Genomic DNA, 24,227 nt, shown 5'->3' on the forward strand with positions numbered 1-24,227 from the left:
CTCCTCTTGAGTTTTGGGTTTTTATTGGATACTTCTGGACTGCTTGATGGAATTGCATTTTAAGTCTTTTTGTTATCACAATTATTCTCATTTTATCTCATATAATTATTATAATTTTTTTAAAATTTTTATATAAAATAAAATAAATAATTTAATTTTTTTAAATTCTAAAATAAAAATAATACTAAAAAGTATATATTTTAATAATATTTTATTTAATTTTTAATTTTTATCTTAACTCATCTTATTTTATCTATAAAAACAAACATGACTTTATTGGTTACGAAGAAAATGATTGATTATTGTTATAACATCGATCGAGTATTTGATATTATCTAACAGAAAAACCACACAAATAACTAATGCTCCTCAATACGTACTTGGCTTACTCAATAACTATCTTGATTAGGTCATCTTGATCTTCATCACTTAATATATTCACAATACAAACTGGATTAGGTCCTAAAACAAAATGGCAAATCTATTTTATTTATATCTTCTATTAATAATTTGCGATGTGGATACACATTCTATATTGATTATGTAATAAATTTTGATATACGAGAGATATATTTTTAAAATTTTTATTATAAATTAAATCATGTCAACTCAATATTGTGGAAGACGTGTCTTCCACGCTAACTTATAAATATATTTTTTCTTTTATTTAGGTTATAGATTAACAGTTTTTTTTTATCTTTTATCCTTTTTATGAGAAGCTAGAATTTGTTGACTTATAATTGTGTGTGTAATTTCTTTTATAAAAAACGATTTATAGTAATGCTCAATAAGCAATTTACGACCTATTTTATGTATCTATCTCTTCCTTCATCAGCGTCCATCTTATCTTAATCTCAATACATGCATATTTCTTAACTCTATAGTAATTGATAATGGAAATACAAAGTTAGCCGATTTATAAAAGAGAAATGCTAGTAGGTCGCTCTGATTATACTGATTACTTTATCATATTGATACGACAGCATCACTTAGTACCATGTAGTTTATTAAAAAAATTATAAATAATATATTCAAAAGAAAAATAACATATGAAAACGTGAAAAGAAAATACTGAAACCCTAAATTTTCATACTATTTTTGTGTTTATGTCTTAAATTTTTTAAATAAGACATATGACACTACTTGATGGATCCATGAAGTCATATCAATGAAACAAAGTGAACATTATAACTAAAAATACATAATAGCATTACTCTATCAAAAATCAAGGAACCGCTGGTACACCAATATCAATTATCAAAGCTACTCGCAAAAAAAAAAAAAAAAAAAAAAACAATTATCAAAGGTCGATTCATTGCACTGGCATTCAACGTTGTCCGGAACAACTAAAGTAACTCGGTATAAGAAAATCTGCCGGACCAACCGATCAATAAGCAATCAGCATTACTGGTTGACTTTGATACCTTTTTAAAAAAAGAAAAATAAAAAAAAAATAAAAAAAAAAAGAAAGCTGCTTCAATAATGTTACTAAAGCAGGGGAGATCATTGTACATGGACTTAGGTTCATGTGACTCATGTTACTAAAGCAGGCAAAATGTGACTCAGGTTCACCAATATATATGTGTTTAAATAAAAAGATAAAAATAATAAATTATATACTGATATATAGTGTTAAGTTTTCTATTTTGAGAATTGGCTTGCTTATGTTGTCGATTGAACTTGGAACGGCTATACATTAAAAAAAACGTTTAGTCTACACAGTTTTTATCAACAAAAAAAACTTATAAAATTGATATAATTTGATGTAATATGTTTATTATAAAATATCTTTTAATATAAAATAAATTTAACGTATCAAATTCTCTTTTAGTGGTGAATTGGTTAATGCAGTATAGGCACACTCATTGGCATCATTTTGAATTATTTATGATATCTTAAACTTTGCTTCCACATTGCCTTTTAACATATTTTCATGGAGGACACTTGTCTAGCTGATGAGTTGGCCAATTATAGTGTAGCCATGAATTATTTCTTCTTTTCCAACTTTTCGACAAATATAAAAGTATTGAGGAATGTTAAATAAAGTCATTTTTTTTATATCTTTTATGTATTCTATTAATATGATTGATTATATTAATTTTTTTTTACAATATAATCAATTATATTAGTAAAATGTGTAAAAAAATATCTAAAAATAATTACGCATAGAATTTTTAAAAGATATTTACTGAGTTGCTTAAATTTGATAAAAGTGGTATCCTCAACTTTCGACGCCACTAGTTTACTCTTTGGTTTTCATATAAATTTGGAAATTTGGTTTTTCTCTCGTAAAATCCTAGTTTTCTTACTTGCATAGTTAGCATATGAATTTGATTTTGGGATTTCTTAAAACCCTCAAACTCCTCCTCTTTTTCTTTAAAAGAAAAAAAATACACCCTCCAAGTACTCAAGTGGTCGTGTGAAAGTAACCCTCCACCATGAGCTTTGTTTGTATTTTATAATGGAGGGGTTACGGGTGGGTAGTGGGCACATGACCCCACCAATCCAACCAAGACGTAGCATATCTCCTTCAATTTCCTCCGCCGATTTGTTACGTGTATTCTCACATGATATGAGCCCATAAATCTACCCGCTCCATGCAAATATTCTCAACCATACACTTCTTTTTTTCGTCCAAAAAAAACAAATAAGATAGATCTAAACAGTGGGCAACAATCGAATCCATGCTTTTTTTTTTCTTTATATATATATAAATATAGTTTCTGCAGACTCATTCTGTTGGGCGACTGGTTGAATGTCGATTATGAAAAAATATGCTAACATGAATGTCTGTCAAACTTCTTCAGAACCTATGCTTATGACTGTGTCTTATTTTGAGACAACCAAGTTTAAAATATTATTTAGGCCGTTCAATATGATTGATATATAAATATAATACGATGTATAATTTGGATATATAATATTAATTTTGTAGCCTTTTATAATTGCCTTAATTGCCTTTGCTGATGTTATATTTTGCATCCCGAATAATTCCATGGAGGCCCAGTTGTTGAACCCAAGATTTCAAGTTTTGTGTAATTATATATTTACACATGGATTTTAATGATAACAAATGAATTCAAAGAATAAAGAAGTCTCAAGCTCAAGTTGTCTACACAATGGAGTCAAGCACATCAAGGAAACAAGCATGAGCAAGAAGGGAACAAGTTCACATTAAAATTATAGAGTAATGTTGTAAATCTCTTCAAATTCGAAATTAGGATTAATGCTCAAAATTAATATTTTATCATAAAGCATTAAAATACATTTTCCACATGTGCATGAATATTTTTGAAAATTAAATTTGAAAATTTTGAAAGATGATTGATTGTCATCTTTTGCATGTGCATGCCTTGATTAAAGGGTTGAATTTTGAAAATATTAAAGATGATTGATTGTCATCTTTCACATGTGCATGTTTTATTTGAATATTTTCAAAAGTGGTTGATGCTTTTTTAGACTTATACAAAAAGTAAAAGATTAGGTTTGAATTTTTTGAAAATGAAAGTGTGCTCATTTTGTCATATGCCAAAAGTAAAAGATTAGGTTTGATTTTTTTGAAAAAGTGAATGATGTTGTCTTTGACAATTGAAAAAGAAGAACCTTTTATTTGAATTCTTTGAAAAAATGAATGATGTTGTCTTTGACAATTGAAAAAGAATAACCTTTTATTTGAATTTTTTGAAAAAGTGAATGATGTTGTCTTTGACATGTGAATCTTTTTAAATTTGAATATGAAGTCTCATATGCCTATAAATAGATCAATTGAGAGCTTCACATTCACAACACCAAGAGCATACAACATTCATTCAAAGCTTTCATTCTCTCTTCTCTAAACATTGAGCCTTAATCATTGTTCATTTTGAGAGATATAGTTTGCGCTGTATTGTTCTTATTTCACTCGTTGAGGAGTGTTTTCTGATAACCTACCCACTATCAGCTTTTGTATCAGAAAAAGGGTGTGTATAACCTTTGTGTGTGTAGAAAGTATTCTACACGGGGAATAGTTGAATCACCACGTGTAAGGTGATTGCAAGTGTAGAGGGTGTTCTACAAGGATCCTTTGTAGCGGTGTTGTTCAAAGGTGTAATAGGTTTCTATCTCCACCTGAAGGAGGTTGAATAGTGAATTTGGGAATCCTCAAGAGGTAGCTTGAGGCGAGGACGTAGGCAGTGGGGCCGAACCTCGTTAACATACTGAGTTTGCTTCTCTCTTACCCTTACTCTTTATATTTATTGTTATTTCATATTTTGTTTATATTTTATATTATATATTTGATTTATAATTGTTATTTTTTTTAATACAACTCAATTCACCCTCCCTCTTGTGTTAGTCATCTGGGCAACATCAGTGTTGAAACCTACAACCAAGAAGAAGAGTAGACTCCAAAGTGTTCCGGGATACATTTGATGTCAAAGTCAGACGATATCTCTTGTATACGCTATGGAAAAATAAAAGTGTAAGAGGACGAAAGAGAGATCCCCCTTAGTGAGGGTAGAGGTATTTATACCTATCTTGGACTCGATCCCAGATACAGATTGTAGGATGTTTTAGCCTATACTTTGGCCAGGTCTGCTGTCAATCTCTCTGCCAAGCGACAATGCATCAGGGCAAGGTCATGCCGACCACAGGCACTCTAAGAAGTATGTCGTTGCGTATCTAGCCCTGGTGAGCATTGAATGTGGCGTGGTCTCTAACTATAGCGTGCCCTACTCTACGTTCCATTTAAAGTAGTGTGTCCTTGGTCAAGCACTCCCTATTATTGAACATGGTCAATTGTTGGGGCTCTAGGGTATGCATTGCTCCCTTTCTTGTTGGCAAGGTCCTATTGGCCACTTAGGTGTCAGGAGCTTCTTGATTGCTCCGAGCGTTCTAGTTGCTCCTGCTATTAGGCCCCCTAATTCGGCCTGATATGTCCCCTCTCTTGCACTTGAGGCCTGCCCCTTTCTTGGCTTCGCAACTAGAGCCTATTGGGCCTGGGCTGGCCCTGGGAACTACCCTCATCACAACCATAATTTAGTATTTGTGGCTTTATAAAAATTTAAATTGATCATCTCTTTACCAATCAACATAAGTTCTGGTGACCATTTTCTTATTTTGCACTAAGAGCTCTTCACCAATTCAATAAGAGGGCAACATCACATTTCATGATTATATTTGGTTGTTAAAGTGATTTCAACTTGTTTCAGACAAATTATTGATGAAACTTATTATTTTTTTAACGTATATCAACTTATTTTATATATTTAAACACATGTCTAAACCTATTTATATTTAAATATATTTCAATGAGATACACAAAACACTACTATTCACAAATCAATTTAAATTATCTAAAATCATATCAACGTTCAAATATAGTCGTAACAAAGTCTTGGTCCATCCAACAAAGCTTTAACCTTATTCATTCTATTAATTAATTCCTAAACCAAAAAGAGAAAAAGGTAGTTACAAAAATTGCCCAGCTCATTCCTAATAATCTTCCATCCCGGCCTAGATTTTGTCAATAGAATAACGCTGTATGTACTTATAATTTTATATATAAAATTTATTTTATTAATTTTATTTTTAAATTTAAATTTCATAATTTTTAATATATCAAGAGTTTACACGTCAACATGTATTTTTATATAAATAAAAATTGTTAAGTATAAATAGTATTTTTCTTGTAAATACAAGTCATACCTGCCATATACATTCAATTTTAACCATCCCATTTCCTAGCTTAGTCGACCATATAAACTACACCTTGAGTATATTAATAAAAGAAAAAAACTCTAATCATAAAGTGATTACACAAAAATAATTCTACAAACTAATATTACTTAATGTGGTTCGTCAAATTATAAAATTATTTTTATTATAAAATAAATCTGACAAATTATATAAAATTAAGTTAATTTATAAAATTATTTTTATATAATCTGTTTGTGATTATAGCATATCTCTTAACAAAGAAAAATTTTTCTTATCAGCCACTATTTACAACTTCACGTCTCACATCTTATAAAAAATATCTATATATTTTATGAAAAGTATCTTTATATTTATAAAAAAATTATAAATATGTGATGTGAAAGTAAATAGTGATTGATGCACAGTAAATATCCTTGTAACAAAAACATAAAGTAAGCTCAGTTGCGGTAGAAGAAAAGAGTCCACGACAACATTCATCTTTGAAAACTTTTTACCTTTTTTCCATAATTGCTTATTAATTTTAAGAGATTTTTTTAAATTAATATAATAATAACAGTAACGTAACGTAGTTTCTAAATTTGTGCAATTATAACAATAAAATCTCATTGATCAAATCAAAGAAGTTTGATGCGTTCACAGTACACACAAGTTGCACTACGATTCCATAATTGACCAATGGCATGTCCACGCTACAACTGTCAACCACAAAAGCTCTCTGAGTAATTAGAATAGGAAATACGAAGGCAATCAATCATATGCGGAACCATTGTAAGTAGACAAATTCAATCTCATGTGAGCTGACCTGTCAGTCAGCACCCCCACTTGACTCGATTAACCAATTCCCCGACACGTATCTTTAAAACCCGTTCATAATTCGACCCGGTGGCCGGTATTTCTACCGTCAACCATGGCTAGCTCGACTCGGCCGTACACCTCCAAATTAATATTTTTCTTTTAGTAACGTACACCCTTCTTTTATTTTTATCTTATCTAATAAGGTATGATATATTCATTATTATTAAATAAAAAAATATTTAATATATAATTATTTAATAGTAATAAATATATCATATTTTATTTAATAAAATGAAAATAATATGATATATAATTCTTTTTCTTTATTATAAAAAAACATTGATTTCGTATAATTTATTTATAAAATATGGGCTTTATCATTAAAATATATAAATTATTTTTAATGAGATTTGTTTTTTTAAAAACGAGTTTACATAAAACTTGTGCAATTTAAATTTTATCCAACATTACTCTACCAAAATTAAGAATGTCCGTAGAATTTATAAGGATTAGTCAGTGACATGAAATTAACAGTTTAGAATTAAAAATATAATTTAATTTATTAAAATGTAGATCTTGACATGAATAATAGAATTAAAAGTCTAACTCATTTAATTAAATTAAATATAATTTACATTTAACATGACAGTTCGACCGATTAGAAAAAATGATATTGTTTGAAATGAGCTATGAGAGAGATCCATTGTAATAACGATGCTTATTAAAAAAGAAAAATAATATTTATAATTATAAATTAATATTTAAAAATAATAATAGCTATAAAATTTATACAAAAAATAAATTAATTTTATTTAAAAAGTTTTTATAATAAACACTACTTATTTTTCAAATCAATCATACACACTTGCACACTTTACATAACATTACTTTCTTAAAGAAACCGGAAGTCATAGCATTTTCAATTAAAGTGGCTGAAGCTGGACAAAGGCACCTCGGCCCCTTTATCCTGCGCGGTCATCTCCGCTTATCCTGCGCACCCTTTGCCGGCTTCGGAGCTTAGATCTCCAAGTTCACACACACACACACACACGTAGCGATTCGAGCACACGCAGAGCTATTGCCTTATCTTTGACTTCAGGTACGGATCGATCTCTGTACCCTCGATAAATCTTTGCTTCGTTAGTCCATACGAGTCCGTCTATGAGTAATTTCGACTTTGAATTGTTAGTTGAAGGATTCTGACTAAGGAATGCATTATAAATTCTTCTCTGTGAAGCATGCAATTGATCCACACCCTTTCTTTGAAAAAATGTTTTCGCTGTATCTTTGTCCATGCTTATTTAGTTCTGATTGTTGGTGCTGATTGGTCTTGATCTGCTGAATCTCTGTGTATGATCGCTGAAGTGGATTGATTGGATGCTATAATAGGAAAAATTTCGAATGGTCATATAAAGTGAAATTATTCGCACCATAATGTGCAAGTTTGCGACTAAATTGTGGTATTAAAGTGACTATTTAAGGGACAGAAGAAGCCCAAGTGTGTCAACTTTGAGGTGGATATGTTTTATGTTGAATAAAAATTCCCGTGTCACTAAATCTATGAAAAATGGAAGGCTGAATTCTGTCATTTGCACGCCCTTACGAAAATATTCTCTGTGTTTGTCTGCTATATGAGAGAAAATAAAGGAACTATGACATTAGTCTTCTTATTTGCGAGAATGGATTAGTTTGGTTTGATTGGGAATCCTAAGATTGTAGCTAAGTCACTGATATGGTAACATTAGTATGACGAGAAGATCATATTTAGTCTCAGGAAGATATTTCTTAAATTTCCGTTTTCCTATAATTCAGTTGCTCAATAGAACCTGCATATGGGTTCATATCCTTCGTGTTGTTATTGACTTAACCTTAAAAAATGAAGGAAGTGAAATGTTTTCAGTGCATTTCGTTTTAATAAATTATTTACTCACTCACCTATAAAAAAAATAAATTATTTACTCATATACAAAGGAAAATGAAAGGAAGCAAAATGAAGAGATTTTCCTAATTTCTATTATTTGTCTTTTTCCTCAAAGCCAATCCTGTTAGTTGAAGGAAAATTTAACAAGGTCCTGAGTATGGAGTATTAAGAATATACTATAAATAATTAAATATACCTATTCCCATAGCCTTAAGCTTTTAGGACAATTGGTGGTCTCATAGGGTATCAAAGTAGAGGTCCTGAGTTCGAATCTGATTCTACACTTTATCACATTTAATTAAATATTTCATGTGTTGGGTCCACTCGTTGAGAGGGGGGGGGGGGTTTGGCCCACATATGAGGGTGAGTGTTAACAATACAATACAAATATGAAATATACATTTTCTCATCAACTTACGCTTTTTGGATTAGTAGTGGTTTCACATGGAGTATACTTCTGAAACTAGGAGAAGGAATCAGTGATCTCAATCATCACTTACGATATTGCAAATCTGTCAATTAAACCATAATAAAAACGTCATTGCATTTTCTTTGAATAGATTGATGTATTCATCATTTTAATTGAATTGTTCAACTGTTTTTTGGAGATGGCTCATTTGTATGCTGATCAACTTCTCATGAAGCACTTTTGCCGGTCTGTTCTATTTATCATCTTCTAGTTGTCTTACACCCAAAACTTAGGGTTGTTTCTCTGTTTATTTAAGCTGGTACTTTTGGATTAGAGAGGAGTACTCTTAAGGGAAGGCGTCATGAGCTGCTTTAGCTGTTGTCAAGAAGATGATGTCCATAAAGCTGCTGAAAGTGGAGGTCCATACCCGGTGAAAACTTCAGCAGGTAATTCTGCCAGCCAAGCTAGAGTTGTTGCATCAGGACTATATCAATTCAAGTAACTTTGTAATGAATTACTGGATCTATACAATCACTACTGGATTGATAGCTTCTAAAATGCACCGGCCGGATTGGTTGGAGACTTGGGTTTAAGCTGTATGTGTTTATACAGCTTAAATCCATTTTCTGAGACACATGCACGTGCCATTCTTATTCAGATTCTTTGTCGCTTTTCTTTTTTTGTTTCTTTCTTTTGGTATTTATATTTTGTTTTATTTGGTTGTGTTTTCCCAATTACTGATTTTGTTATTGTAATCTGAACTGAATTTTATCCCGCAGGAAATGATGGAGGCTATCATACATCAGACACTGCACCCAAGGGTGCACAAACTGTGAAAGTCCAGCCCATCGAAGTTCCTGCTATACCAGTGGATGAACTAAAGGAAATTACAGAGAACTTTGGTACAGGTGCTTTAATTGGAGAGGGCTCTTATGGAAGAGTATATCATGGGGTTCTTCAAAGTGGGCAACCTGCAGCAATCAAGAAGTTAGATGCCAGCAAACAACCCGATGAAGAATTTTTAGCCCAGGTTTAGGCAATTGTATTACTATCTTTTCTGCGTTGATAAATTGTTAAGCTTTGTGTTAATTAATGTCTACTTTACAGGTTTCTATGGTGTCAAGGCTGAAGCATGAAAATTTTGTCCAATTGCTTGGTTACTGCATTGATGGGAATTCTCGTATCCTTGCCTATGAGTTTGCATCTAATGGATCTCTTCATGATATTCTACATGGTATGTAAGATTGAATTGCAATTGTATGAGGTTAAAAACCTTTATCACATGTGTACCTATAAAAAAAAAAACCTTTATCATATCTTTATTGTTTTTAGCTGCATTATCTTAGTTTATGCATTGCCTTACATCTTATGCTGAAGTAAGGAAATTTCTTATGTAATTTCGTTCACTTTCATAAAGCTTTTCATTTTAACTCATCTCATCTAATCATTACAACATTCCCAAATTCCCATACAAAATAAAAAAAAAAATTCAACTTTTTCAAATCTCAAAATAAAAATAATATTAAAAAAATATATTCTAACAATATTTTATTCAATTTTCAACTTTTATTTCAACTAATCTCATACGCAAAAACAAATGAGTCCTTAGAGTCATTTCTCAAAGATGCATTGAGTATAACTAAGAGCTGAAATATTTGCAGTTTCTAAGTAGAATTAGAGTTGTCATTTTTTTTTTTTTGTAGGGAGGAAGGGGGTTAAAGGAGCACAACCTGGTCCTGTCCTTTCATGGGCACAACGTGTTAAAATTGCTGTAGGGGCTGCAAAAGGGCTCGAGTACTTGCATGAAAAGAGCAATCCTCATATCATCCATCGTGACATCAAGTCCAGCAATGTACTGATCTTTGATGATGATGTTGCAAAGATTGCGGACTTTGATTTGTCAAATCAAGCTCCTGATATGGCTGCACGTCTTCATTCGACACGTGTTCTAGGAACCTTTGGTTATCATGCACCTGAGTAAGCAATTTATGGGTGCATCATGTGTGTTTTCCATTTCCCTTTCTTTTTTGTTTGAAGTATGATATATGATCATGAGTGAAGCTAATCTTCTTAACTTCACAATAAATTGGCTGCCAAAGATTTCATGGAACAACTGTGATATGCACTGCCTATGTGACTCATTTAGTGTTTCTTTTGGTTATGAGATATTTCCTGACAAGAAATGAATCCTCAGAATTTTTATCGAGGCCAATCCAACATCAAAAAGGGTTGCAAGAGCTTCATTTTCCTCGCTTGCAATTAAATTGGGCATTAGCTGAAATTACTTAAATATTTCTATATTAAAGCTTGGTGTGAGACTTCATTTGGTTTTCTTCAAATGGCATGATGAGACTGCATTTCTTGAGCTCCATCCATTTATCATTCTGTACTTGGTGGTTGGCAGGTATGCCATGACTGGACAATTGAATGCCAAGAGTGATGTGTACAGCTTTGGTGTTGTCCTGCTTGAACTTTTGACAGGGAGAAAACCTGTTGATCATACCTTACCACGTGGACAGCAGAGTTTAGTAACATGGGTACCGGTTGCACTACTCTTTTCTTACATCTAGCTCCTCTGCTTTGTTTTCATTCATTTTAGAAAGAAAGAAAAAGAAAATATTGTCCATGCACAGAAGCTGAATCCCAGATGGTTTTGAACATTTTTAGGCTACACCAAAACTTAGTGAAGACAAGGTTAGGCAGTGTGTTGATACAAGACTTAACGGAGATTTTCCTCCCAAGGCAGTTGCAAAGGTACTTACTTTGGCCACTCCCCTTTTTTCAGTTAAAGAATCAACATTTGTTTTATAACTTACAGTTAAGGTAGAACTCAGAACCCAAGTTTGTAGTTGGCACGTAATGCAAAGAAAATAGAAAGAAAATTAGCCATCGCTTCAAAGTTCAAACCCCTTTCTTGGCCCAAAACTCTCATCTCAATCCCTTTGTTTGTCTTGATTTACAGATGGCTGCTGTTGCTGCATTGTGTGTGCAATATGAAGCTGACTTCCGGCCAAACATGAGCATTGTAGTCAAAGCCCTCCAGCCACTGTTACATACTCGGCCTGGACCCGCTGGTGAAACACCTAGCTTATGATCTCTCTCTCTCTCATATGTGGGTATGAAAATATTAGAAAGATCTCTCTCTCTCTCTCTCTCTCTCTCTCTCTCTCATATGTGGGTATAAAAATATTAGAAAGATTGTTTGAGAAGGTGGTGGTAAGTTGTTTGAACAAGGTTCCATTTGCTTCCATTATTTACAGTATCAATTTGTTCATAATTTTGGGCTGGGCGCCGCAGGTCGGGGGGTCTTTCCTTTCATCTGGATTCTGGAGACTGGAATGAGAAAATCTATAAAACATCAACACACTGCTGATGTGAAACTGTGTTAAAAATTTATTGGTGTTTTATTTATTTATAAAAGTTATAATGAATCCTACGTGTTAATATACTGGTGTAGTAAAACTCATCACAATATTTTGGGCCATATCTCCTCCTCCCTCTCTAAGATGGATGACAAGGCCCTTTTTTTTTTTTAAAATCTGGATGACATGACTTTGACTCGTGCTTTACAACAAAAATCTGTGGTTATGGAAAGTGTTACACTGGTATGTGGTTTTGAGTTATCCCATCTCATTTTATTTTATATAATTATTATAATTTTTATAAAAAATATAAAAAATAATTTAATTTTTTAAAAATTTAAAATAAAATTAATATTAAAAAATTTTATTATAATAATTTTTTATTCAATTTTTAACAAAATATTTTATGTCATCTTAATTATATATTTTATTTCTTGAAAATATGCCAAAATATTTAACATTTTCAAGAAATAAAATTTAATGGTCTTTTCTTCTCATTTTCTCATTCATCAATGGAATAGGAAACTCTAAAATTATATAAAAAAAATAACTACTCACATTTTTATCCAAATTTAAGAAAAATGATATACACGACATATTTTTCAAAACTTTACGCTACATGTAGTAAAGTAGGAGTATTTTTATAAAAATGGTAAAAGATTATCCAAACAACAAACGTTGCAATGGATATTAAATAATGGAAAATACTGAAAATTTCCCTGAAGCTTTTCGCTCCCTTTTTTTTTATAGTGATTAAGAAAATATTATTTAATAATATTATGCATATTTTAAAAAACTTTTAAAAAATTGAAAAAATGATTTAAAAAAATAAAAATAAAAATAACCTTTCGGGAGGTCGTAGCAGGAGGGGCCAGCGGTGGGAACATTATTCATTGTATGATTGATTTACATCAGGCTTCACATCTCCTTGTCATTCCCACCAAGAATCCATCTCTAGAGTTTAACAAGTTTACAAGTGGTGTGTGTGGGGCAGATGGAAACCAGTGGTTCCTATGGATTGTACGCTACCCACTTCCATGGTGATTGTTTCGGAGTAAGTTCATTAATTGATCTGACACATGTTGACAAATGACTGTGACTCCTAACTGACGAATCAATGAGAACTCCGTAATTTTCCTTTCTAATTTTCTCTGCGAATATGTTAATTATTTAAATTGTATTATATTAATAAATATATTAAAAGATAGTAAATGAGATAAACAAATTCAAGATAAGGAATCTTTCTTGCAATTAATATTACAGCAAATCTAATGCTACATTTTTTCTTGTCAATTTTAATTCAAGTGATAAAAAATCAAATACTTAAAATAAGTTATAAAATATATAATATTTAAATTTTAAATAAAAATTATTATCTATCTCTTAAAATCCGAAAGATGTTATTTATTTGGTAAATAAAATCAACATTCCCAATTCAGATATTAAGGAGTGATTTAATTATATAAAATTTAATTATTTTATTTTATTTCTTATAATCATTATAATTTTTTTTAAATTTTTAAATAAAATATAATAAATAATTTAAAATTTTTAAATCTTTAAATAAAAATAATATTTTATATAATTTTCAATAAAACATATGATCTGATCTAAACTACATAACTAAATCACACCTGACTCATCAATCAAGGCTACGGATCTTATGTCGGCGGTGAATTATCTTTGATTAACGTAAACGACATCGTTTGAGTTGTTGCCAGTTATTAAGGACCATGGACCATCGTGGTTTCGTGGTTATAGAGAAAATTACAGAAAAAGTAAAGCTGAATAAAATCGCGGATTTCTCGTCCCTCTGGATCTCTCCGACTTCCATTTTGGCCTCGAGCTCCAAAAACCCTATCACACGGAAAAAAAAAAAAAAAAAAAAAAACTTTGTATGACTCTCAATCTCCATTTCAGTCTCTAGGTTCTTCTCTCTCTCTGTGATCTCCGTCATTGCTTCTTTCGAATCAGATTCGCAGTTGTGAATGAGTAAACTATTTCTTAGTTGTTTTTTTATTCATTATTCACAATCAATTCCTAGCTAAGACAAAAATTTCGTTTAGTAGTAAATGCTTTATAGTTTTGGCGAATAATTAGCGATTTTATCTATGGTATATTTGTTAAATTAATAATTTTTTTTTTAATTTTTTTATAACAATAATGGTGTTCAGTCTATAATGGTGTTAGCTTTTTAATTTTGGAGACAATTAGCAATTTTATTCCATTTATTAATTGTTCCATGCCGAGGATAATGTTCTAACGTGCATCTGGATCCGTGTCGTTTGGTTGAAATTTGGATTTGCTCGAAGCACTGTCAGTATAATATGTCCTATTTATAGATAAATGTCTTGTTGATATTCGTATTCTAGCCGTGTTGTTCGATTGCTTTGAATAAAACTTTGGACAATTGTTTTGCAAAATTTCCTTGCTTTTTAATAGTTAAGGAAATATCTTGCGGTTGCCAGTCATGCTGGACTGATGATATAATGATCCCCCACGGCATACTTTTGTCAGTTTTAGAGATGTAAGCGTTGAAATCTCAGTGATAGCATTGGTTTTGATAATTGGCATGTTGGTAATCGTTGGTGAACAGGGGAATCTCGGCTTCAACAAGAATATTTGCACCGGTCTATATGGGGGAAATATGTGCCGCATAGCCTAATTTTTCATTTGGAAAGCTTGTATTCTTTGATGCCGCTTGGAAAGCAAAGAGTTTTTTTTGAAGGGTTTTTGTAGGACTCGTATTCCAGCCATGATGGTCAGCAGGCAGCATCTGTTGACCTATATTTATCTTCTAGTTTACATAGTGCTTTCATCCGGTGTTATTTTGTACAACAAGGTGAGGCATTCCTCATATGTCTGTCACATAATCCAGGGTTATTTTTTGGCTCTTTTTTTTTTTTCTTTTATAATTTGTGTCTGATTTCCCATCTGCTAGATTAAATAATTACTATTAACTCATTCTCCTTCATGCAGTGGGTCCTCTCGACCAAGTACTTCAATTTTCCGTATCCAATAACCCTCACTATGATTCATATGGGATTTTCTGGCGCAGTTGCGTTTTTTCTCATCCGCATTTTCAAGGTAGGAGTCTGTTCAAACTTGTGATGCCTTTGCTCTCTTCTATCTTCTCATCACTGGTTTCCTACCATCCACCTAAAGATGTAAATTTTAGGAAGGGACATGAAAGGATAAAATTAACATTAAGCTCTACCGTTTCAACTTTTTGAAATGTGTTTTTATTAGGCCTCATTCCAGTTCATTTCTTACTTTCTTATTCCCCCTTTGATTTCCTCTCTGTCCCATGGCTTAGCTTCTCTGTCCCGCATTCTTTTCCTTTATACAAATCTATGTTGGCCAAACAGTTTGATATTTTTAATTGGTGCTTAATTGGTGCAGGTTGTTTCTCCTATTAAAATGACGTTCAAAATGTAAGCTAGTCACATGAACTTTTTGGTTTTTTCTGTCATCAAAACCTTTTGCTTTTCAGTGATGTCCTGGCTTTGCAGATATGCAACATGTGTCGTTCCTATAAGTGCGTTCTTTGCATCAAGTTTATGGTAAGCAACTCATATTGTAGAATTAGACTGCTGGTTGAAATTGAATCCAGTAATTGTTTCCCATAAGGCACGAGCCTATGCACACATGCTATTCTCTGACATAGCTGGGGACAATTCCAGGATACGATCTTGAGGCTTTTGTTAATTTATTTTATTTAGACAAGAAACAATAATTTTGGGCATGTTAGCCAGTTGTTTTACTATTGTCCTACGTGTACCTGTGAAATTAAGAACTAATATAAGCTGGTCCAACTATGACTAATGCTATCAAGTTCTCCTGGATTGCTAGGATACTTGTTGTAGTGCTTCATGTGAGTTTTTTCATTATTATGTAGAACGCAGTATCATATTAATATTCATCAGTTTTAGTTAGTAGATATCAATACTTTTTGTTGGAAAAGGACTTCTGAATTCATTTTTACGGCCCTAGTCTGGCTGGGATTAAGGCTTAGTTGAATTGATTTAAGTGTTAACAATGATCTTTGACTTTTTAGCTACTGTGGGGTCAGAAATGTATCTTCTTTCCATAATGTTTTAAAATCCTATTTCACATGGAAATAATTGGGCTGAACATCTTCATGATTAGATTATTTTTGTGCAAGTATTTTTTGTTACTTGAAGACAATCAATTATAATTGCTAGTAAGCTGTCTTAAGATCATTCCTGCTAAGTTTTTAGCAGTTCTTCTGTTAACTTTGATCTGTTTAGGTGTTCATGATTTGAATACTTGCTTTTGTATCATTATGTTGATTTGTCTTCACTAATAATGCTCTCATGTGTAACTTATGATTTACATATCCATAATGGCTTGTATTTATCGTTTATTCATATATTCCCAGTACTCTTATATAAAAAACTCATATATTCCAAATACTAAATGCATTTTCTGTGTCTATACAGGTTTGGCAACACTGCTTATCTGTACATTTCTGTGGCCTTCATCCAAATGCTTAAAGCCCTGAGTATGCTAATATTATGTGTTTGTATATCATTGGTATGCCTTGTAAACTACTGAATGGCTAAACGCTGCTTAAAATCTGGATTTCACAGTGCCAGTGGCGACATTCCTGACGGCAGTTGTCTGTGGCACAGACAAATTAAGGTGTGACGTGTTCTTGAACATGCTGCTGGTCAGTGTTGGAGTCGTCATTTCCTCATATGGGGAAATTCATTTTAACGTGCTGGGTACAGCTTATCAAGTTATGGGGATGTTTGGTGAGGCTCTCAGGCTGGTCTTAACACAAGTTCTTCTTCAAAAGAAGGGCTTAACATTAAATCCTATCACCAGCTTATATTACATAGCACCTTGCAGGTATCTTATTCTCACATATCCGGAACCTTTAAATAGGAGTTCTATTTATGAGTTTAACATGTTGATTCAAGCACGAATGGTGCTTATATGGTGTTCTGGTCTTCAAGCTCTCAGGCTATGCCTACTTTACTCCTATGAATAAAATTCTCTTATTACTTATAAAAAAAAAAAAAAAAAATTATAACTATCTTAACCTCGTTAGGAGTTAAAGCCCAGCTGACTGGAGGATTCACGAATCCTTTTTTGCAATTTATTCAATTTAAAGCCATATTATTTTATCTTTATTACATACCTGGCAATCATGCACCTCCTAACTGCTTTTATGTCATTTTTGCCCTTCCTGGGCCTTTTTTGATCCTTAAACTCTGATCACTCATATGCATCCCTGTATATGCAGGTCTTTATTAACCATTACTCTGAATTGTTCCCTGGTGGCTCTTGACCTTTTTATTTATTTATTTATTTATTTTTATCACTTACTGATATTTCGTTATTGCTATTATATTGAAAATGATGGGATTCAGCAATTTATTCATGGCACTCCCTTGGACTGTGCTATCATCATGCATTGTCCTTTGGCTTGCATGTCTTTATTTGAACTTTGAGGAAAGTCCAATCCAGCAACAACATCATGGAAAAGAATATTTTAGGAGTTTGAAAAAAAAAATTAAACTTCTTGTGGATATGCTTCCAGATAAATCAATTGACATGCAATGTGGGGGAACAATTTTAAATTATTTATGCTGTTTGCATAAATTACTGATTCTCACCCTCTGTCGTGTGCAGCTTTGTCTTTTTGTTTGTTCCTTGGTATTTTCTGGAGAAGCCTGTAATGGAAGTTTCACAGATTCAGTTCAATTTTTGGATATTCTTCTCAAACGCACTTTGTGCTCTAGCTTTGAACTTTTCAATTTTCTTAGTAATTGGGAGAACCGGAGCTGTAACCATCCGTGTTGCGGGAGTTTTGAAAGACTGGATACTCATTGCCCTTTCAACTGCTCTATTTCCCGAGTCTATTATCACAAGCCTCAATATAATTGGTTATGCCATAGGTACATTGTTGGTTTGCTATTAGTTTTAACTTTTAAAACTTTGTAGTAGGTACTTAATGACCTACTGAACTTCTTCCATCTTGCTGCAGCTCTCTGTGGGGTCATCGTGTATAACTACTTGAAGGTCAGAGATGCTCGTACATCTCAACTTTCTCCCGAGAGTCTCCCAGATGGTGTGATAAAGGTCAATATTCTATGCTATTCTTGTAATATTTTAGGTTGAGTGATCTCATTTTCTTTCCTAATTTATGACTTACTCCTAGGAATTCTATAAAGTTTTCCCCGGCATTTGATGATACTTTGCAAGGACCAGTACGTTGATGACCATCTTAGAAAACTAATGTCTGCCATGGCGAGTGACCTCCCATCTTATTTCCCATTCTTCAATCGTATGAAGGTTATTGCCTAGGAGCAAGCATAATCTTTAGATTGCTACCTCCAACTAAGCATCCACTTTAAAACTCTGGCTATCTGATTGAACTGACTTTACATTGGCAAGTTTTGTTAAAAGAGGAAGATTAAGTCGTGGAACGATGGTTATTTTATGTTTTGGTTAAAGGAAAGATGTAAAAATTATCTAGTGCTAAGCAGTTCTTGAATGGTTGGTTATACAATTCAAGTTATTATCTAGTTATCTTCGTTTTGTCTCCAAACAATGCAGGAGTTGAAGATGGAGAGGAAGGCATCTGATATATATGTCCCCAATGGTGAGGCGAACAACGGTAGTGGAAGGATTGCTTCTCTTCCTGGCTCAGATGTGGATGAAGAAGCTGCTTTGATTCCTCACTCGAGGGTGTCTCATCTTGGGAGAAGCCCGCTTAGTAGCCATACATCCTAGAAGCAGAGAAAGAATTGCTAGAAAGTAGCCAGTCAAAGTACCAAGTCCCTCCTTTTCTTCAATGTGGAAATTATAAATTTTTCACTGAACATCTTTATATACGAGTGTATACTGATTTATTGTAAAGATTTTGTTTGTTTCATCCTAGATCCTATGTGGTAGAGGAGAAAAATGAATAAATATGGAAGGAAAATGGACTGGATCAGAGTTGGTAGGGTAGGGTAGGGGGGTATAAATAATAATTTTTTAAACAAAATACCCATCAAAACAAACGTAACGAGATATATAATTAATTTTTTTATATTAACAAAAATAAATTATTTAAAATACATCGAATCAATTAATAGAAGAGTAATGCTATATGTATTTATAGTTTTACTTACATTTTTACTTATAAGATTTATTTTATTAGTATTTTTTTAAAATTTAAAATTTAAAATTTAAATTTTATTATTTTCAACGTATCGTGATACTGATACGTATAGAAGTAAATATTTTGTAAATTTATTTTATAAGTACATTTAGCATTTTTATTAATATAATTACGTTCTCTCTACTGCTTTCGATGCTGCATAAAGAGGTGCAGACTGATCTGCCGTAAAAGATGCTCCATATGTCCTGTTGCTAGGGCAAGTCGAGCGACGTGTCTTCTAAAAAAAATAAAAAATAAAAATTATCTGTAAGTGGGCTTAGAGGCCCGTTTGAACTTTGCAGCGAGTAGTCCTGGTGGGCCCCTTCCGAAGAATATGGTTCTAATTTGCCCGCACCACACCCTAGAGACTCAGAAAATTAGTTTACGCAGGCCTACCTAGAGAAAGAGAAAAAGAAAGAAGGAAGAAGAGGAGGGTTTACTATTCTAGAGAGAGAGAGAGAGAAGAAGACACAAAGAAAGTAAGTGATATATGCTATCTTGTGCCGCTATCTAGCTTCCGCCGAGAATGGTCGGAGATGTGAACGGAAGCGGAGCCAGCGCAACGACGTCTTCTTCGTCGGCGTTGGCGGAAACTCAGTACGTTGGAGCGAAGACGTCCGTGTGGTGGGACATAGAGAACTGCCAGGTTCCCAAGGGCTGCGACCCGCACTCGATCGCTCAGAATATCAGCTCTGCGCTCATTAAGATGAACTACTGTGGCCCCATCTCCATCTCCGCCTATTGCGACACCACTCGCATCCCCGCCACTGTCCAGCACGCGCTCTCCAGCACCGGTATCGCCCTCAACCACGTCCCTACCGGTATTCTTTCCTCCGCCCTTAACCCTAGTCTATTTCTACGTATGAGTTCTTCCACGATTCTGATTTTGATTGTTGGAGAATATATTCTTTCTAATCATTCACGATCTCGATTTTCTTGTGAGCTGATTGCGTTTCTTGCATCGTTTTTTCATTTCTTCGTATTAATATCTGTACTAAGCATTTGGTTTCTTTCCGCCCTTTTGAGTTTAAAATTAACTACGTGCGCGTGATTTATTTGGCACCTATTATGCAAGTCTTTAGCATTTCTGCCACTTTGTTATCGATTCATGTAACTATGCATGTCATGGCTTAGCTTAACTAGTTTATCCTAAAATCTCGTTTTACGTTTGATTAAAGTCTCATTGATAATTCTTAAAATTGTACTTCCGTTTCATTTTGGGGTGAACCCTGATGTTGCAAATTAGGGTTAGGATTGTTTGTTCTGCGATGGTGCTCTTTAATATTTTCATCGATTTTTCATTTACTATGTTGATTTGAATTTTCTATAGATGTGCGTGTGCTCAATTAAGGTCATAGATGATTAAGTCTTTATTATTCGTTATTTAACTGCTAACTTAATTAGCAGGCGTTGATTTCATATATTCTTTTTCTTGTTTTCCAGGCACCCATGATTTGTTCAGTAATTGTTTTCCAGAATATTTGTAATTGTTGCAAATTCACATGGATCATTTGGTCCTTGGCTGTTTCTTTGCATTTCTTTTCTTTTTTAATAAGTCAGTGAATTTTCTTTCCTAACTATTGCAAACCTATTGTTATATATTTCCCCATTTGACAGACTATAATCTATGATTGTCAGATCTTTGCATGTGTATTTGTTTATGTTGACACGTTATGGTATGCAACAGGTGTAAAAGATGCAAGTGATAAGAAGATTTTAGTTGATATGCTGTTCTGGGCAGTGGACAACCCTGCTCCTGCAAACTTCATGCTAATTTCTGGTGACAGGGATTTCTCTAATGCACTCCATCAACTACGCATGAGGAGATATAATATTCTTCTAGCGCAACCTCATAAAGCATCTGCACCTCTCATTGCTGCGGCAAAATCTGTATGGCTCTGGACCAGCCTCTCTGCTGGAGGATCCCCTCTTTCGAGTGGTGAGTCATCACAGATTGCAGCGATTGCTAATGGTCACCATACCTCTAATCATGAAACGTTGCAATACCAAGTTTCTGATCCTGTTCAATTAAGCCAAACTAGTATGTTTGTCAATTCTGAAAATCAAAGGCCTGTCAGTGGTGGGAGGGTTGGTGATATAAAAAATAAAGGAAAATCTAGTCGAAAAACCGTAAATCAGCCAAACATACCAAGGGCCTCAAGCGTGCCAGTGTCGATTCAAGAGAGTAGAAACAACAATTATCCTTACCAACCAGATTATACAGAAGCAAAGCAGTTGAAGAAAGCCCCACATGAATTCTTTGGTAGCAGTGAGCCTGTAATCCCTGCAAGTCGGTCTACACCAAATTTCTTTCCTGGCAGTTCTGACCCTTCAGGGAGTAATGGCAATAATTTCTTAGGAAATCCACAAAATCAATATCCTCATTCTTTGAGGCCGAACAACCCCCATATGCAACCTTCTTTTGGACCGGAGAATTCGCATCATCCAAATTTTCATGGTCATGGTTTTCGCCCAATTCGACCTGATGGCCCTGGATATTTTCCAGCTCCACACATGAATATGCCCGATTTGGGTAGGTTAAATATCCCAGAATACCCCAGCTATGTTCCCCCTCCTAATGGCCAGCACAGAAGTGGAGAAGAATTTAGGCCTAACTCTACTGAATCTCCATATTCAGCTCGTATAAATGCACAACAAAAAGGCCATAGCCTGCAGGGTGGCCAGGCATTTCATCCTGATGCTATGAACCACAGGTATCCTCGCGGTTCTGGATATTCCCAATCTGTATCCTCTCCAATGAATGCTGTTCCTAACTATGGTGGCTGGGGATCTCAAGGATGTTCACCACCTTCTGACTATGTGCAAGGCCTTATTGGTGTCATCCTACTTGCATTAAACACCCTGAAAACTGAAAAAATTATGCCTACTGAAGCAAACATAACTGATTGCATACGCTATGGAGATCTGAAACATCGCGATACTGATGTAAAGAAGGCCTTGGATTACGCAATTGAGCAAAATATGGTAGTGAAACAGAACCTAGGTGCAGTGCAGCTGTATGTTGGTAAAAATGGAAAATTATGGAAGTGCGTGAACCCTATAGGTGGTAATCCTATGCACTACTCAAAATCAACATGGGATGGCATACAGAAGTTTCTTACTTCCTCAGCTGGCAGATCAAAGATGATGGCTTCTCAATGCAGGTAGAGGTGTTTGATAATTCTTTTGCTACTTTGTTTTCCGCGATTAGTGAATTCTAACTGATAAACTATTTGATTTATGAAGATATGAAGCAGCTTTGACCTTAAGGAAAGAATGCTTAGAAGAACATGCTTTTGCTTTGGGTGATGTTCTCCAGATCTTGAATATGGTCATTTCCGTGAAGAGATGGATTATTCATCATCACTCGGGATGGCAACCGATTACCATTATTCTTCCAGAGACTTAAACTGATATAGCTATCGAAACTGGTCCTTGATCAATATAAGATCAGTTTAACTGGTCCTTGATCAATATAAGATCAGTTTTGGCACCAAAATATTGGCGCCTTAAGATGGTTAGAGGTATCATCATTAAGTTGGACCTCATGACTGGAGGAACACAGGTCACTTTTGAAAGTAAGTAGGGATCGGCTATTCGTTTCACAGTTTTATTTGCTGGAAGTAGCTGGCATCTATAGAATGAAAACTCTCTTTGGGGTCACCTACTAGACTGCTCAATTTCCTACAGCCTGGTGGCTATAAGATGCTCTCTGCGCCCTAGTTATTTTTTTAAAACAAGCTTTGCACCCAAATTAATGGGTCTATTCCTTAATTAGAGATACTACTTCCTAGGTCTTGTTTCTTAAAAGTGTAGTATTTTAAGAGAAATGCACCAGGGAAGAGAAAACAAAAACAAAAAAAGAAGAAGGAAAACCTTGTAAGCAAATTTCGTAGCCGTGGATATATGATACTTTTATTATAGCCAGCATAATTAGGTTATGCTGGTTTGTTGTGGTATAAGGGCCTTTAATGCAAGTTTTATTGAAGACGTGCCATAGTTCTGTTGAAGGGTTATGAGATGACCGTGACGACATGGAGGAGTTTAGCGGTTCATTTAAAAGACTACAGAAAAGTTCAAAGCGAATGAGATGAAGCAACTCCATAGACATCAAAGAAGCATACAAGGTATGGATGGTGGCTGGTATTGGTCTTTGAAGTGTGAGAAGAAAGCATTGCTTTTATTCCTATGATAGGTAAATAGAAAAGAAGGAAGCATTGTTTATGCAGTCAGCATATGCAAATGCCAAAGATTTCTGGGATGCCTTGTAGGAAAGTATAGCTGGAGCTTTGTGCGTGTTTTACCTTGAAATTGTTTGTATCAATTATCATGCTGGTAGAGTAAAAACCTGGGAAGAACAGTGATGCCATCTATGGCGCTATCCAATTGGAAGTGTATACTTTTCTTTTTTTTGTCCTTTCAGTTCCTGTTCATGTTGTATTTGGCTCAACAAGTTGGCTTGGACCCATGACTGAACATATGTGGGTATGCTTGAAATTTTATTTTGTTGCTTGTTCTATTTTTTCAGTAAAGTTCCCTTTGAAGGAATGTTTTAGCTCAAATTAGGGAGAACAGGCTGGCTTGCTTTGGGGATGAAATATCTGGGGACTCGTAACTCAATTATGATATCAGAAAAGCCAATATTTCTTCAGGAAAAAGCAATATGATGTAAAGTTCTCTCTCTCTCTCGTGTGCGTGCGTGTGTCCGCTTTGAAGAAGAAGAAGAGGAGAGTTTGTGCAGGCCAAGACGGCAATTGGTCAATGTTGTCAAGTTTTGAAAAGAGCGGGACGAGGTCGTTGCTGGACTGCATTTGATTTGCGAGCAGGTAGGACTCGTACTTGCAATCATAAAGCTGAATTAATGTG

At 33.9% G+C, this 24,227-nt stretch overlaps 3 protein-coding genes across 8 annotated transcripts; all 3 read left to right on the forward strand.

The window, feature by feature from the left end:
* The first annotated feature begins 7,373 nt into the window (after positions 1-7,373).
* Positions 7,374-12,214, forward strand: LOC122317093 (pto-interacting protein 1-like). Of its 3 annotated transcripts, XM_043134011.1 has the most exons (9): positions 7,374-7,591; positions 9,139-9,268; positions 9,602-9,852; positions 9,930-10,056; positions 10,526-10,799; positions 11,227-11,359; positions 11,490-11,576; positions 11,785-11,938; positions 12,120-12,214. In XM_043134011.1, exons 2-8 carry the CDS (start codon positions 9,184-9,186, stop codon positions 11,914-11,916), a joined length of 1,089 nt encoding a protein of 362 aa, XP_042989945.1. In that variant the 5' UTR covers positions 7,374-7,591; positions 9,139-9,183; the 3' UTR covers positions 11,917-11,938; positions 12,120-12,214. The 3 variants fall into 3 exon arrangements, with proteins under 3 accessions (XP_042989945.1, XP_042989944.1, XP_042989943.1); XM_043134010.1 differs by having other exon boundaries at positions 9,157-9,268; positions 11,785-12,214; XM_043134009.1 differs by having other exon boundaries at positions 7,375-7,591; positions 11,785-12,214.
* A 1,722-nt stretch (positions 12,215-13,936) lies between these two features.
* On the forward strand, positions 13,937-19,096 carry LOC122316754 (probable sugar phosphate/phosphate translocator At3g17430). Of its 3 annotated transcripts, none has more exons than XM_043133519.1 (10): positions 13,937-14,079; positions 14,781-15,026; positions 15,164-15,271; positions 15,587-15,618; positions 15,697-15,747; positions 16,648-16,709; positions 16,798-17,059; positions 17,846-18,111; positions 18,201-18,295; positions 18,773-19,096. In XM_043133519.1, the coding sequence occupies exons 2-10, from the start codon at positions 14,940-14,942 to the stop codon at positions 18,947-18,949; spliced, it is 1,140 nt and encodes a 379-aa protein (XP_042989453.1). In that variant the 5' UTR covers positions 13,937-14,079; positions 14,781-14,939; the 3' UTR covers positions 18,950-19,096. The 3 variants fall into 3 exon arrangements, with proteins under 3 accessions (XP_042989453.1, XP_042989452.1, XP_042989451.1); XM_043133518.1 differs by having other exon boundaries at positions 13,939-14,176; XM_043133517.1 differs by having other exon boundaries at positions 13,939-14,111.
* A 622-nt stretch (positions 19,097-19,718) lies between these two features.
* LOC122315811 lies at positions 19,719-23,909 on the forward strand. 2 transcript variants are annotated; one of them, XM_043131988.1, is made up of 4 exons: positions 19,719-20,182; positions 21,049-22,525; positions 22,608-22,792; positions 22,824-23,909. In XM_043131988.1, exons 1-3 carry the CDS (start codon positions 19,888-19,890, stop codon positions 22,768-22,770), a joined length of 1,935 nt encoding a protein of 644 aa, XP_042987922.1. In that variant the 5' UTR covers positions 19,719-19,887; the 3' UTR covers positions 22,771-22,792; positions 22,824-23,909. The 2 variants fall into 2 exon arrangements, with proteins under 2 accessions (XP_042987922.1, XP_042987921.1); XM_043131987.1 differs by having other exon boundaries at positions 22,608-23,909.
* Positions 23,910-24,227: the final 318 nt, after the last annotated feature.

This window comes from Carya illinoinensis, chromosome 7, assembly GCF_018687715.1.
Source record: "Carya illinoinensis cultivar Pawnee chromosome 7, C.illinoinensisPawnee_v1, whole genome shotgun sequence".
Classification (NCBI taxonomy): Eukaryota; Viridiplantae; Streptophyta; class Magnoliopsida; order Fagales; family Juglandaceae; genus Carya; species Carya illinoinensis.